This window comes from Pituophis catenifer, unplaced genomic scaffold, assembly GCF_029215685.1.
Source record: "Pituophis catenifer annectens isolate HBS135680 unplaced genomic scaffold, rPitCat1.0.hap2 SCAF_1, whole genome shotgun sequence".
Lineage (NCBI taxonomy): Eukaryota > Metazoa > Chordata > Lepidosauria > Squamata > Colubridae > Pituophis > Pituophis catenifer.
The window spans coordinates 88,100,874-88,113,618 of NW_027256881.1; the positions used below are offsets into that span (position 1 = coordinate 88,100,874).

Below are 12,745 nucleotides of genomic sequence, written 5' to 3' on the forward strand. Positions count from 1 at the left end.
CCACTTAAAAAATGAAATGGAAACTGACAATGTCAACATATTTGTTTTAAAAAATCATACTGGAGAATCTCTTGAGAAAAAGAGAAGTTCGTATTTATTTAATAGATATTCCAAAGAAGAAAAAGATTTTATTTTATGAGAACAAGCTGGAAGGTGTGACTTAAATTTAATAAGCTAATTGAAGTAAGGATGGAGTTTCTATTGGTTTGACACAGATAATTATAAGAAAGTTCAATGCATTCTTTTGTGCTTATAAAATGGGACTGAAAATGGGTTATTCTTTTTTCTCTTTCATATATAATGCTTGAGTAATTCCTAAATTTTGCAAAATATTACTGAATGTGAATTTAAAAGTATATATTGTATGTTGAAAGGAAGTTTAAAAAGATGCATTAGAACTGATTTTAGTTATAATTTGAAATTTTTAGAGAAATGTTTAGAATTTTAAAAATAATATAAAAGATTAATTAATTTGAAATATGTTTTATTTTGTTAATATAAATGATGATAGTTTAGAAATATTAATAAATAGAGATATTTATCACTTCTCAGAATGGGGGTGGGGGAGGGAGGGGGGAAGAAAAAAAGATTTCGCTAAAATGATGATGTAAATTATTTTATTTTCTTTAATTTGCTTTTTGTTTTTTGCTTTATTGCTTGTATCATTACGATTTATATTGACTGTTTCCTAATGATTTGATTGCTTATTTGTACCCTGTGACTATCATTAAGTGTTGTACCTTATGATTCTTGACGAACATATCTTTTCTTTTATGTACACTGAGAGTATATGCATAAATTCCTTTTGTGCCCAATCACACTTGGCCAATAAAAAATTCTATTCTATTCTATTAAGCAAAGAGATTTTATTTGGTCTTATTTCTATTGGAATATTGCTTCTGGTTTTTATGCTTAAAAATGAAATTCAACATTTCATCTGAAGATTTATACAACTGGCTTGTAATAATTATAGATAACGTAAAAAGTTGAGGTCATAACTATATTAGAATTTTACTGTGTTGGAAAGAATTGGAAGTCAATATCTCCTTTTCTCTTTTTTATAGTCATACACTCCCTCCGTTTTCTTAATCTTTGTTTGTTATGCTACAATGAACCTTAATAAAACTTTTTAAAAGAGATTTGGTTTGTAATTATGCCCAGAAGTAGCCTGTATGTTGTTGGCAAACAAATTATGGATCTGTAGTTAGAAATGTTCTACCAGCGATTAGCTATTTTACTTACAGATTACTTGATGGAAAACCTCCTTCACAATTTTAATGAAGGGAACATCTGCCTTAAATGTTATCTAAGTAGTTTTGTCATTATACCTTCAGATCTCAATTCTGGCACATGCACAATGTAGTAAAGGGAGCTACATTACCAAAGCTAAGAACACAACCCACTCAGAAGTGTTGCTTGATAACATAAATTGATAGGACTATGCATTCACCTTGTTTACTGAAGAATCAAGTTCCTATCTTCTGAATGCATATCGTTTTGCAGAAGGTCATTATGAGGGCAGATAGTTTTACACATCCCTGTCACTACTAACCATAAGATAGAGGGAAATGAAGCTAGATTTTTTTTTTAAGTAATTGCTGACAGCTTTTATTTTTTAGTAGAATTTAATGTTGTAGCATTTTTTATTTTATTTTATTTTTGCCTTTTTGTGGAATCAGTGTAGGCAAGTTTCATGTGTAATGTTTTTATGAAAGAAGAATCTCCACATTTGGGAAGTGGGGAAGTGGTTCAATTTCCTTTTTCTCTCTTCAGTTTTCTGAACTGTTCTATTTTCAATACTTCTTTCAACCCCTTTTTATTCATTACTCCTCTATTAAATCAACACACAAGAATTTAGCAGTATAAGTGCATTTGACACAGTTACACTGTTTTATAAAACTACATCAGAATATCTAATTCCAAAAACACAAGATTATGCAATAATTATTTTTATTATGAAAAAAACAAAATACCTCCTGAAAAGATGAAGTCCGGCTTCATTCTGTTCTAACACTACTAGAGTTCCACAACCTAAAATTGAAGACAATAAAAACAACACTGAAAACAATGGTTTACCGCACAGGTGTCAAACTCGATTGTGTCACGTGATGTATCGCAACATATCGTGATGGTTTTTGCCTTTTCGGAGCCGGGGTGGGCGTGACCTGCATGTGACGCATCCTACCCATGGGACATCAGTTTGACACCCCATGTTTACAGTATAATACAGACTAAATTAGAGTAAGATTCTTGAAAACTGCTAGACTTTGGGAACCCCTTTCAGAAACATTGAAGCCTACCTTACAGCCTTGTCAAATTATATCTACTTAACATAAAATCGCTACTCTGACTGGCAGTGCTTTTTTTTAGGGTATGAGAGATCTTTTTCATCACTTACTGTTTAATTTTTTTAACTGAAGGTGTTATATACAAATTATGTGCTCTTGCCATCTTCTTTTTCCAAAAGATGTACAGCATTCACTCTGATGAATTTTACAGTTAATAAGCCTCCAGAGACTAAATATAAAAATACATCTCTATAGCATGGATTGTTAAACAGAATCAGTATTACCTTTACTGCCCTCAAAGTTGTACTTTTCAAGAACCATTTTGAAAGCTTGAGATGGGGAAAAGGAAGTAGGAAGCACTTTCAAATAAACGTTTGAAGAGATTTTTGACTTTAGGGTACAAAAATATAATGGTCACAATTAACTTCAAATATAGTTTAAAATAATGTAGAGATGACCTTATGGAAGGAATGATCGAACAGTTAAGGGAAAAGAAACAGCAAATTAGTCCTGGAAATGTGAAAATAATGAGAAAGAAAGAAACTCAAAATAAGCTCGCTTTGATTCTGTTTGGTGAAAGAGAAGGCAGAGGGAAACTGACTGACTTTCAAGATCCTGGTTTTTACCTCACAACAATAAAGTAGCATGTCTGGAATTCTTGCAGTATCTGGTCTGAAAGATACCGGGCTAAAGGAGTGACATATAGATGTAATGGCTATCATATACTTGTGTAACTGTTCTGGATAGCTAATTGTATACTTATTCCATGTAAAATGGAAATGCAACCTAAGATAGTTGCGTGCAAACCTAAATGTTTCATGTGTGTCCCCAGAACTTATTCAAATGTTGTCACCATAACTGGGAGAAAATGACTAAATACATGACAGAGAACTACATATCAGCTATTTAATTTTAATTCAATAAAAATTATTTTTTCCCCTTTTCATCCTTGTATTGCCCACTTTTTGGATTGTTCCTCAAGCACACCATTCAGATATCATATGTGTGGTAATGTCTCTTTCCTAAGGCATTTTTGTTTTCCTAAAGCATTTTTGTTATCTTTGAAGATTTACTTCCAGGTGCAATACAGGTAGTTCTTGATTTACAACCATTTGTTTAGTGACCATTCGGAGTTACAACGCATTCAAAAGTGACTTATGATCATTTTCCAGATTTACGACTGCTGCACCATCCCCATGTTCACATGATTGAAATCCAGACGCTTGGCAACTGACTCATATTTATGACGATTGCAGTGTCCCAGGGTCATATGATCACCTTTGACAAACAAAGTCAATTGGGAAATCAGATTCACTTAACAATCATATTACTACTGCAGTGGTTCACTTAACAACTGTGGCAAGAAAGGTAATAAAATGGGGCAAAACTCACTTAAGTGTCTCACTTAGAGAAATGTTGGGCTCAATTGTGGTCGTAAGTCGAGGCCTACCTGTACTACCAAACATAATTAGGCTAGCAGGGAAAGAACATTTTCACTACTAGATTTACCGAGAGACGTACAGGTAGTCCTCAATTTATGACAACAATTGAGCCCAAAATTTATGTTGCTAACCAAATCCTCAGTCACATCAGACATAAAAAAAAAAAATTACCAGCCACAACATTGTAATGAACCATGGATTTGTTTAGGATGCCTGCATGATTTAGCTGATTTTTTTCCACTGAACGTGATGTCAAAAGCTGTTTTAACCATTTTATTTCCGTTTTAAAAGAAGGGAACATTTTGTCTTGCACTTTCTTCATTCCAACTGGGTGTAACCTTACAGCACTCACCCAGGAAAGCCTCAGCACTCTCTTCCCAGGTGAGAACTGTGTACAGCACTTAATTATGGCTTTCCCAAACCCTTCTTCCCTAGTATTGCATGATCTCTTGACCTAGTTTATTAAAAAAAAGAAAAAGGGGGGCCCTAAAGTGTGCACATCATACTTGAAGACTCCCAGATAATTTTGGCCCACCAAAAGCATGTATGCATTTCTATTCCAGGTAAACTTTTTAGCAGGTCGGTTAAATGCAACCTAAGCTGCAAAAATCCTAGTATTTGCAAACTGGTTGAGTCAGTCCTGGGAAACCTAAGAATGGCCGAGAAATGGGGAGGTGGCTACTATCCAAACCAGGTCATAATTTATCTCGGTGAAGCCCTTCAAACAAGCACGCAGATTGGAGCCTATGGCAGCCCTGCCCGTTTACAGGACGAGTCTGCCCCACGCAGCCTGCCTGTCCTCCTCTGTCTGTCTCTCTCTCTCTCTCTCCAACCACCCAAAGAATCAAGGCAGCAGAATTATTATTGCTGCTGCTGCTGCCGCCGCCGCTGCCACTGCGCACGCGCCACCTGCCACCGTTTCACCTGCAATCCCGTAGTACTGCGAGGTAGCGCAGGCCAAACGCCCCGGCAGGTACGGCGAAAACTCTACTGCGTAACCATGGCGACCGGGCAAGCGGAAGGCCTGCGCCTTCAGGAGCTTCCCTAGAGCTTCGCCGCCGATACGGCTCATGGCCTCTGAGCTCGTCTGCCCTGCCGCGGGGAGGGAGCTGCTCGCGGGCGGCTTTAAAAGCGCCCGCTCCCTTCCTCGTTTCGCCAGGCCCACCCGCTCCTCCTCCTCTCCTCGTATATGGGCGGGGTTGAGGGAAACAGTCGGCGCCGCCGCCATGCTTGTTTTGGGCGACAAGCCTTTCTTCCGAATTGCCTTCTAGCGAGTCGGGCTTCCGGTTCCAGCTCGCCTTTCATTGGAATAGATTCATTGGAATAGAAAAAAGCGAAACACACACACAGACACACATCCCCATAACTGGTTAAAACCAGTGGTGAAATTCAATTTTTTTTACTACTGGTTCTGTGGGCGTGGTGTGGCTTGGTGGGCATGGCAGAGGAAGGATACTGCAAAATCTCCATTTCCACCCCACTCTAGGGGAAGGATACTGCAAAATTCCCATTCCCACCCCACTCTAGGGGAAGGATACTGCAAAATTCCCATTCCCACCTCACTCCAGGGGAAAGATACTGCAAAATCCCCATTCCCTCTCCACTCCTGGGAGAAGGATATTGCAAAATCTCCATTCCCACCCCACTCTGGGACCAGCCAGAGGTGGTATTTGCTGGTTCTCCAAACTACTCAAAATTTCCGCTACCGGTTCTCCAGAACCTGCTGGATTTCACCCCTGGTTAAAACTATCCAAGATGAGTTAGGTTGTACACACGAGGCCACTATGAAATGGAAATAAGGTTAAATTTTCTGACAGTGAGAACAATCAACCAATGGAACAGCTTGCCTTCAGAAGTTGTGGGAGTTTCATCCACTGGAGGCTTGTAAGAAGAGACTGGACTGCCATCTGTCAGAAATGGTGTAGGGTCTCCTGCTTGGGCGGGTGGGATGGTGGTGGACTAGATGACCTACAAGATCCTTTCCAACTCTCTTAATCTGTTAAAACATGCCTTTAACTGACTTGTTTAAGCGTGTTGTGTAACATTGTATTCGTTGAGACTTTGCAAATTTTTATATTGCTTTTCATTAAGTTGGGTTATAGTGTGGTTACAAGAGTAAAATAACAGGTAAAACCACAAATGAATATTTGTTTTGGCTTTTTAAAACCAATATGTAATAAATTAATGTCAAGGCATATTGCAATACGATTTTAAGGACGTCATTCATTGCTCTTTCTGCAAACCTTCAGTTTTGACTATAGTTTTTTTAAAAGTTAATGCACTTTTAATTGTTGTAGAAATTTCCTGGGGATACTACACTTTCATCTGTTCAGAGAATTACAATCATAGATTATAAACAATTAAGACTTTAACTGCTATTCATGCATACTGCGTGCATAGTAATTGAATATTCATTTTAATAAGAGAAATATATCAATAATTTTTCATCCAAGTGTAACGATGACAGACTTGTCACCAAAGCTACCAACATCAGTTTCCTATTCTTTTATAGACTCACTGGTAAATTGGATAGACTGAAATTCTATCCAATTGTCCCACTCTTCTTTATTTCCATCTGCTCTTAGATAAAGAAGCTCTTTATTAGCATTTTACTAGAGTAACAGACTTATTTCACAAAGGGTGGAGGTCAACAAATATGCTACTTATTAATTTATCAGATTTACATAGCCACCCATATCATCAAAGGTGATTCTGTCTGGCAGACAACATAACAATAAAACAATGCATATATTAAAACAGCCATATATATATATATATATAATGTGTTTAAAATGAAATAAAAATATACAAACCCTAGACGCACAGAAAGAACGAGTATATCCACTTCATTAGTAAAGCCACCTGAACCATATCTCTAATTGACAATAGTAAATCTTTTTTCTATTAACCATTTTAAACAGTTTAAGAAAATACTATTGATTTTAATAAAATTGAATTTCTAAGGAAGCACACATGGTCTGGTTTGTCCAAGATGTTGGCTAAAATGCGGCTGCCTAATTTGTGGCTCAGCATGTAATTTGAGTGAATCTGGCTAATGTCATGTGCAAACTTAGCATGCACTTGTATTAATTCAGTTCACTATATGCTTTGTGAGAGAAGCTATACAATCCTTTGATGTGAGTAAACTTTTATGTAATATAAATCGAATAAGTCACATAGTCTTACTAATTTCTCAACAAAGTAGTGATCAAAATATGCTAAAGATTTTGCAACACTGATGTTAAGAATGAAAAATGCTACTCTAAATAAAAGATAGGTCTATATTTACACTACATATAATTTTATGCACAGATAATAAAGGTGCCTGAAAGTTTGTGGCTTATTGTGTAGGTAGTTGAAAGATAAATAGGATTAACAATAAGATTTTGCAGAGAAGTTACATAATTTAAAAGTTACATTTGGTAAATGCTTATTTTGATCAGGTTTATTAAATGTACAATAACTGCTAGAAAAAGCCAATGTGTGTGATATATAATAGATTGTACTTGATATTCTTTATTGAAACACTTGACATATTGTAAATCAAGAATATAATATGTGTTCTTACCATCAGGAAAAAAGAGTAATAAAGAGTTTTAAATTTATTGTTAGTTCCAAAGTGCATCGAGGTTTTCTCTCTCTAGCTAAAATATCTTTTAGATTTCAGGAATTAACCTTTGGAAATAATTGAGTAGTGAAAATTTATGTCAGATTTCAGGAAAGCTCTCCAGTGCCTGCTGGAAACCCTGTGAGTCTTATTATCGGAAATTATTGCCTACCCAATTCCAAAATGGCTGTGACTAGCTTTATTAGTGAAAAAGGAAACAATATGTGAAATGAACACATTTATTATATAAATGCAATCATCTGGAGGAATAACATACCATATCTGAACATTATTCCCCCAGCTAAAAGGCACCCACACAAAATATATGCCTGGGGAAAAATAGTTTTTAGAGGTGAAAAAAAGGAAGATTCCATAAGATCTTGATGGAAATACTGTTCCAAAGAATAGGTGCAATGACAGACAAGGCTTGCTTCTTGGTTCCCGTGGCTTTACATTGGTCAATTGATGGGACTCAAAGCAAGTTGATCTTGTTAGAACAAACAGGATGAGTAGACACAATGCAAGACAGGTGGTTCCTCAAATAAGCTAAAACACGGGTGTCAAACTTGCCGCGTCATGTGACGTATCACAATGTTTTTCCCTTCATGGAGCTGGGTTGGGCATGGCCTGCGTGTGACGTATCTGGCCCACAGGCTGCCAGTTTAACACCCCTGACTGCTAAAATGTTACACCATATACCATGATCATCAGCACCTTGAATTATATGTAAGTCTTGACACCAGATAGAGAAGTTCAGGAACAGATGCCACTGGGCAGCAAAGTGACTGACATTTCAACTGCACCCAATCACTTGTAGAATAGAGGTCTCTTAGAAGAGAACTACTACTTCATTTCTTTGGTCTGCAGCACCCAAAACACAGTTAAGTAAATTTTGGACAAGGCAACATCTCCCTCATCAATCAAGCAGATTTCAGTAATCTGTCCATTTTCTCTACAATTAAATTGTGGAAGAATACAATTAATATATTTAAAAAAAAAATTAATTGGTTTGTGATTTTAAATTGGGGCCAAATTAATATATATCTTTTTAATTGCTTTTAATGTTTGTATTGTATGTTTTTATCTGGCTGTATACTGCCCTGAGTCCCATGGGAGAAGATGCGGTATATAAATTTGAAATAAAATAAAATAAAATAAAAATAAACATGGACTCTAGTGGAGTTCCCCAAGGCCTGCAATTAATTGTTATTTGGGCATTCCTTTAATGATGAGGCCTAGCTTCCTTTCATTTTTTGATGGTTTCTTCAAATTCCCACTTTTTTAATTTGTGAAAAATCCAAATGGGAACTCCAACATCTTGGAGAACTGTTAGAATTTTGCAAGATTGGGCAATCTTATGACATCTAAACAAACCTTATTTTTTTTTTTGTAAAATAAATATATTTTAGTGCTCATTCCACTATATAATGTTTTATTTACCTGAAGCATAGCTAATCCCTAGTATGAACCAGTCCACTATAACCTGCTGTGGTTAAACCATGGTTTAGCATGTTTTCTTAGGTTAGATTGGCAAATTAGACTTTTGCTAATGTACATTTACTAATGTAAATTACAAATATATAATTCTTGGACACCAGGATCAAAGAAATTCACTTTTCTATCAAGCAAACTTGTTATTCTAAGCTTCAGTTTTTAATTGTTTAAAAACGCAACGTATGTTTATTCTTGCAACCATCCTTATGATTTCTGAGCTGTTCATCTTTATTTTCAGGTTTCCGATTACATCATTTAAAGATATATCAAGGGATCTTATCTCAGGGGACACCAGTGGCAATGTTTGCTTTATTGCAGGAAAAGGCAGAGATTACATTGTGCGAAGAAAAATGTGAAAGCAAACTCTTATAATGAAACTTCCATTTCTTATGAAAAATGCACTTTGAAAAAAAAAGATGTGTATTCTAAAGCAAGCATTTTTGAGGCAAGGGACACATGATGGTGCAAGGGAGCACAGAAATCACCTTGGAGAAAATAAGCAGCAGCTGTTAGCAAAACGTGAGCTTAGTCTGGGAAAACAAGAGAGCAGGAGAGAGAAACCAAAAATTACACTGCATTGACTCCTTTTCATAGAAGAGGGAAGGAAAGGAAAACACAAGATGTGATTATAGCCGATATCAATAGAGTGGAGTTCTACTATTTACTGTGTTTCTTTCATGACCTGGCTTATTTTGGTTGACAGATACCCATCTCTCTGGCCAGCCAGTGCTTTAAATCTCAAGAGCCATTATATCTAAGCAGGACGAGGCACTCCTTGTGATAGAAATACCATGGTAGTCCTGTTGAGGTACAGGTAGTCCTTGACTTAGAATAGTTCATTTAGTGAACGTTCAAAGTTACAGCAGCACTGAAAAAAGTGACTTACGATTGTTTTTCACACTTATGACTGTTGCAGCATCCCTGTGATCAAAATGTAGATGTTTGGAAACTGACTTGTATTTATGACAGTGCAGTGTCCTGGAGTTATGTGATCCCCTTTTGCGACCTTCCAGAAACAAAGTCAATGGGGAAGCCAGATTCACTTAACCACCGTGTTAATAACTTAACCACTGCAGTTTCACTTAACAACTGTGGCAAGAAAGGTTGTAAAATGAGACAAAATTCACTTAACAAATGTCTTGTGTAGCAACAGAAATTTTGGGCTCAATTGTGGTCGTAATTTGAGGACAACCTGTACTTTATTTTTGCATGTTGCAAAACTGTATCTGTTGTGGCCCGCCAGCGGCCTGTGCTGATCGTGGCTGATCCCAACGATGAGGAGGCTGGTGTGGGGTCGCGCCAGCAGCCTGTGCAGCCGGCGCTCGCATCGGACAGCGAGGAGGCTGAAGAGCATGTTGTGCTAGAGGCAGAGACTCAGCCTGGGCCTTCAGAACTTCCAGAGGCTCCTTCAAGTGGAGAGAGTGAAGTGGAGGAGCCTCTTCTCAATGCTTGAGCACACAGGGCTGCCAAAAGGCAGGAGTGGCTACTCAGGAGGAGGAGGTCTCCTCGAGAGTAAGGTTTGAGGATAATTGACCACTCTCTTAGCCTATTTAAATCGCACGCAATTAGTAATTTCTTGCTGGAAACGTGTAATTATTACAGAGCATTTTTGAAGAATTAGTGTTTTATCGTATCGTGTTTTCTGGGCTGGTTGCCAACCTTTGCCGGACTTTGTTTATTCTTGGTATGTTATAACTTTGATAAGGACCGTTGGTGTGTGTCACAATCCTTGGGAATCTGGAGCTGGGGCAGAACAGTATCATACAGCAACATCTGATATATCAATCAGCTTCATCGTGAATTTACTGAGAATAGGATGTTTCTAAAGGCTAGAAAATGTGGAATATATTATTCCATGCATGCACACAGCTTGTTATGTGAACCCTCCATTCTTGGAAAATTTTAGATCAGAGTGGTCATCAGGTAGTAGTTGTGGATTCAAAAGATAGCTTTGTATAGCTTTTCATGTGTAAACACTTACATTTTGCCCCAGGCATTATTTTTCCACCAAGCATAAATTTATTGATTTATACCTAACTCTTCAGCCAAATTTTAAAAATTTTACAGTGACTTACAAAATCCATGCAAACAGTTCCTGCTTTCAGATTTGCAATCCAAAAGACATGACGGAGAAAAGGGGAAGTGTAGGAAGAAATAGTAAACCATTTTTTACTAAGACGTTTTTCTCTAGAAGTATTACCACCATTCTTCTGAAAGATCTCAATCAAGTTCCTTGTTTTAAAAAAAAATTGAAAACTGAAAAATTGAGGTAGTGGAAATTAAATTCTCCTTTTTTCTAGCACATAATGGGTCCATGGTTCAGTAACAGAATCTAAACATTGAATCCATACACCTGTTAGATATGATGATAGGCATGTTTAAAATAGTATGTTTAAATAATGGCAATTAGTTGATTCCCTAGTTGACTATCACAAGCTGCCCACCCCTTCTCACCACCTCTTGCAAAATGTTGGCATTCTTGCATGAAATCTCACGAGAAGTTGGTATCCTTTATTTTTCCCATTTGATTCTTAACTATTTTATATGGATAAAATTTGTATATCTGCAGATGCCCTCTACAAAGTTCATGTGTATCCATGTACCCAAAGGTGCTGTACAGTACTGACCTTTGGCTTCCATAATAATTCTCAAATTATTTTAAAAACATCTTACTGTTTTGTTGTAAAGTGCTGCACTGATTAGGCATTGGATTAGGCAAATGGCACGTTTCCATTCTGAGTCTAAAGAAAGAGTAATTTATGCTGACTGTATTATACCTAATTTTTCAGCTGGAACTCACTGTCTTATTTCCAAACATGTTTTTAAGTTTCTGGTTTAGCTTTTAAAGGCTATTATTTTAGATTTGATTGACTGAAGCAAATTCTTCTCCATGTTTTTCTACAGAGCCAAAGTTTATCATTTAAAATTCCCCCCCACCCCCAATAAAATTACAAGAAAAAGTCCTTTCAATGAGAGGGGAGGGCATATATGGAAGACCCCAGTGGTGGGATTCAAGTAATTTAACGACCGGTTCTCTGCCCTAATGATTTCTTCCAACAACCAGTTTGCCAAACTGCTCAGAAAGTTAACGACCGATTCTCCCGAAGTGGTGCGAACTGACTGAATCCCACCACTGGAAGGCCCTCTTTAGAATTAGGTGTCTTTTTAACTTTTTATACCACATAAACATATTTATTAGCTACTTTCACATACTTGCACTGATTTTCCCTCTTTATTGCTGGCCTTGGTCTTATGCTTTATTGTTATTAGTTTCAGTCTTGGTATTTTATGTGTTTATATATACAGCAGCCAGACAATTCCAGTTATAAATGAACAGAATTTGTATAGAATCATACAGCTGGAAGAGGCTAACCTTTTGCTTAGTGCCACAGTCCAAATCAAAGTAACCTTGACAGATGGCTCTCCTACCTCAGCTTAAATACATACAACCCATTGTCTCTATAGGTAATTGGTTCCACTGTTGAACAGGTCTTAATAATTAAAAAAAATCTTAATATTGAATGAGAATATGCCTTCCTGTAACTTAACCCATTATCTTTTTATTTATTCTATGTCCTGCACTCTAGAATGATAGAGGAATATCAAAATCTGTTGCCTATATGATAGCCATTTGGGTATTTGAGGAATGCTGTTATCCTCCATCAATCTTCAGTTCCACATCTAAAAATTTCTAGTTCTTCCCGCCTGTTTTCATAGGATTTAGTTTCCTGATTATCTTTGAGTTGTTCTTTTTTGTCTGAATCTGCTAACAATACTCAAATAGGTATTAAATAACATCCAGGTAATCTTCAACCTATGACTTCAATTAGGACCGAAACTAAGTGATGGCGTCCTTAATTGAGTGTGCCCGATTTTACAACTTTTTTTTTTTTGCTGCAGTTAAGTGGATTACT

The 12,745-nt window shown here is 36.7% G+C and overlaps 1 protein-coding gene across 1 annotated transcript in view; it reads right to left on the minus strand.

Annotated features, from left to right (window-relative positions):
• The window catches only part of PEX7 (peroxisomal biogenesis factor 7), a 51,339-nt gene extending 46,473 nt beyond the window's left edge, over positions 1 to 4,866 (minus strand). Inside the window, exons 1-2 of the mRNA XM_070952316.1 lie at positions 4,655 to 4,866; positions 1,974 to 2,031 (exon numbers count right to left, since the gene is read on the minus strand). Coding sequence (XP_070808417.1) covers positions 1,974 to 2,031; positions 4,655 to 4,802 — 206 coding nt within the window. The 5' untranslated portion in view covers positions 4,803 to 4,866. The remainder of the gene's footprint in view (positions 1 to 1,973; positions 2,032 to 4,654) is intronic.
• Positions 4,867 to 12,745: the final 7,879 nt, after the last annotated feature.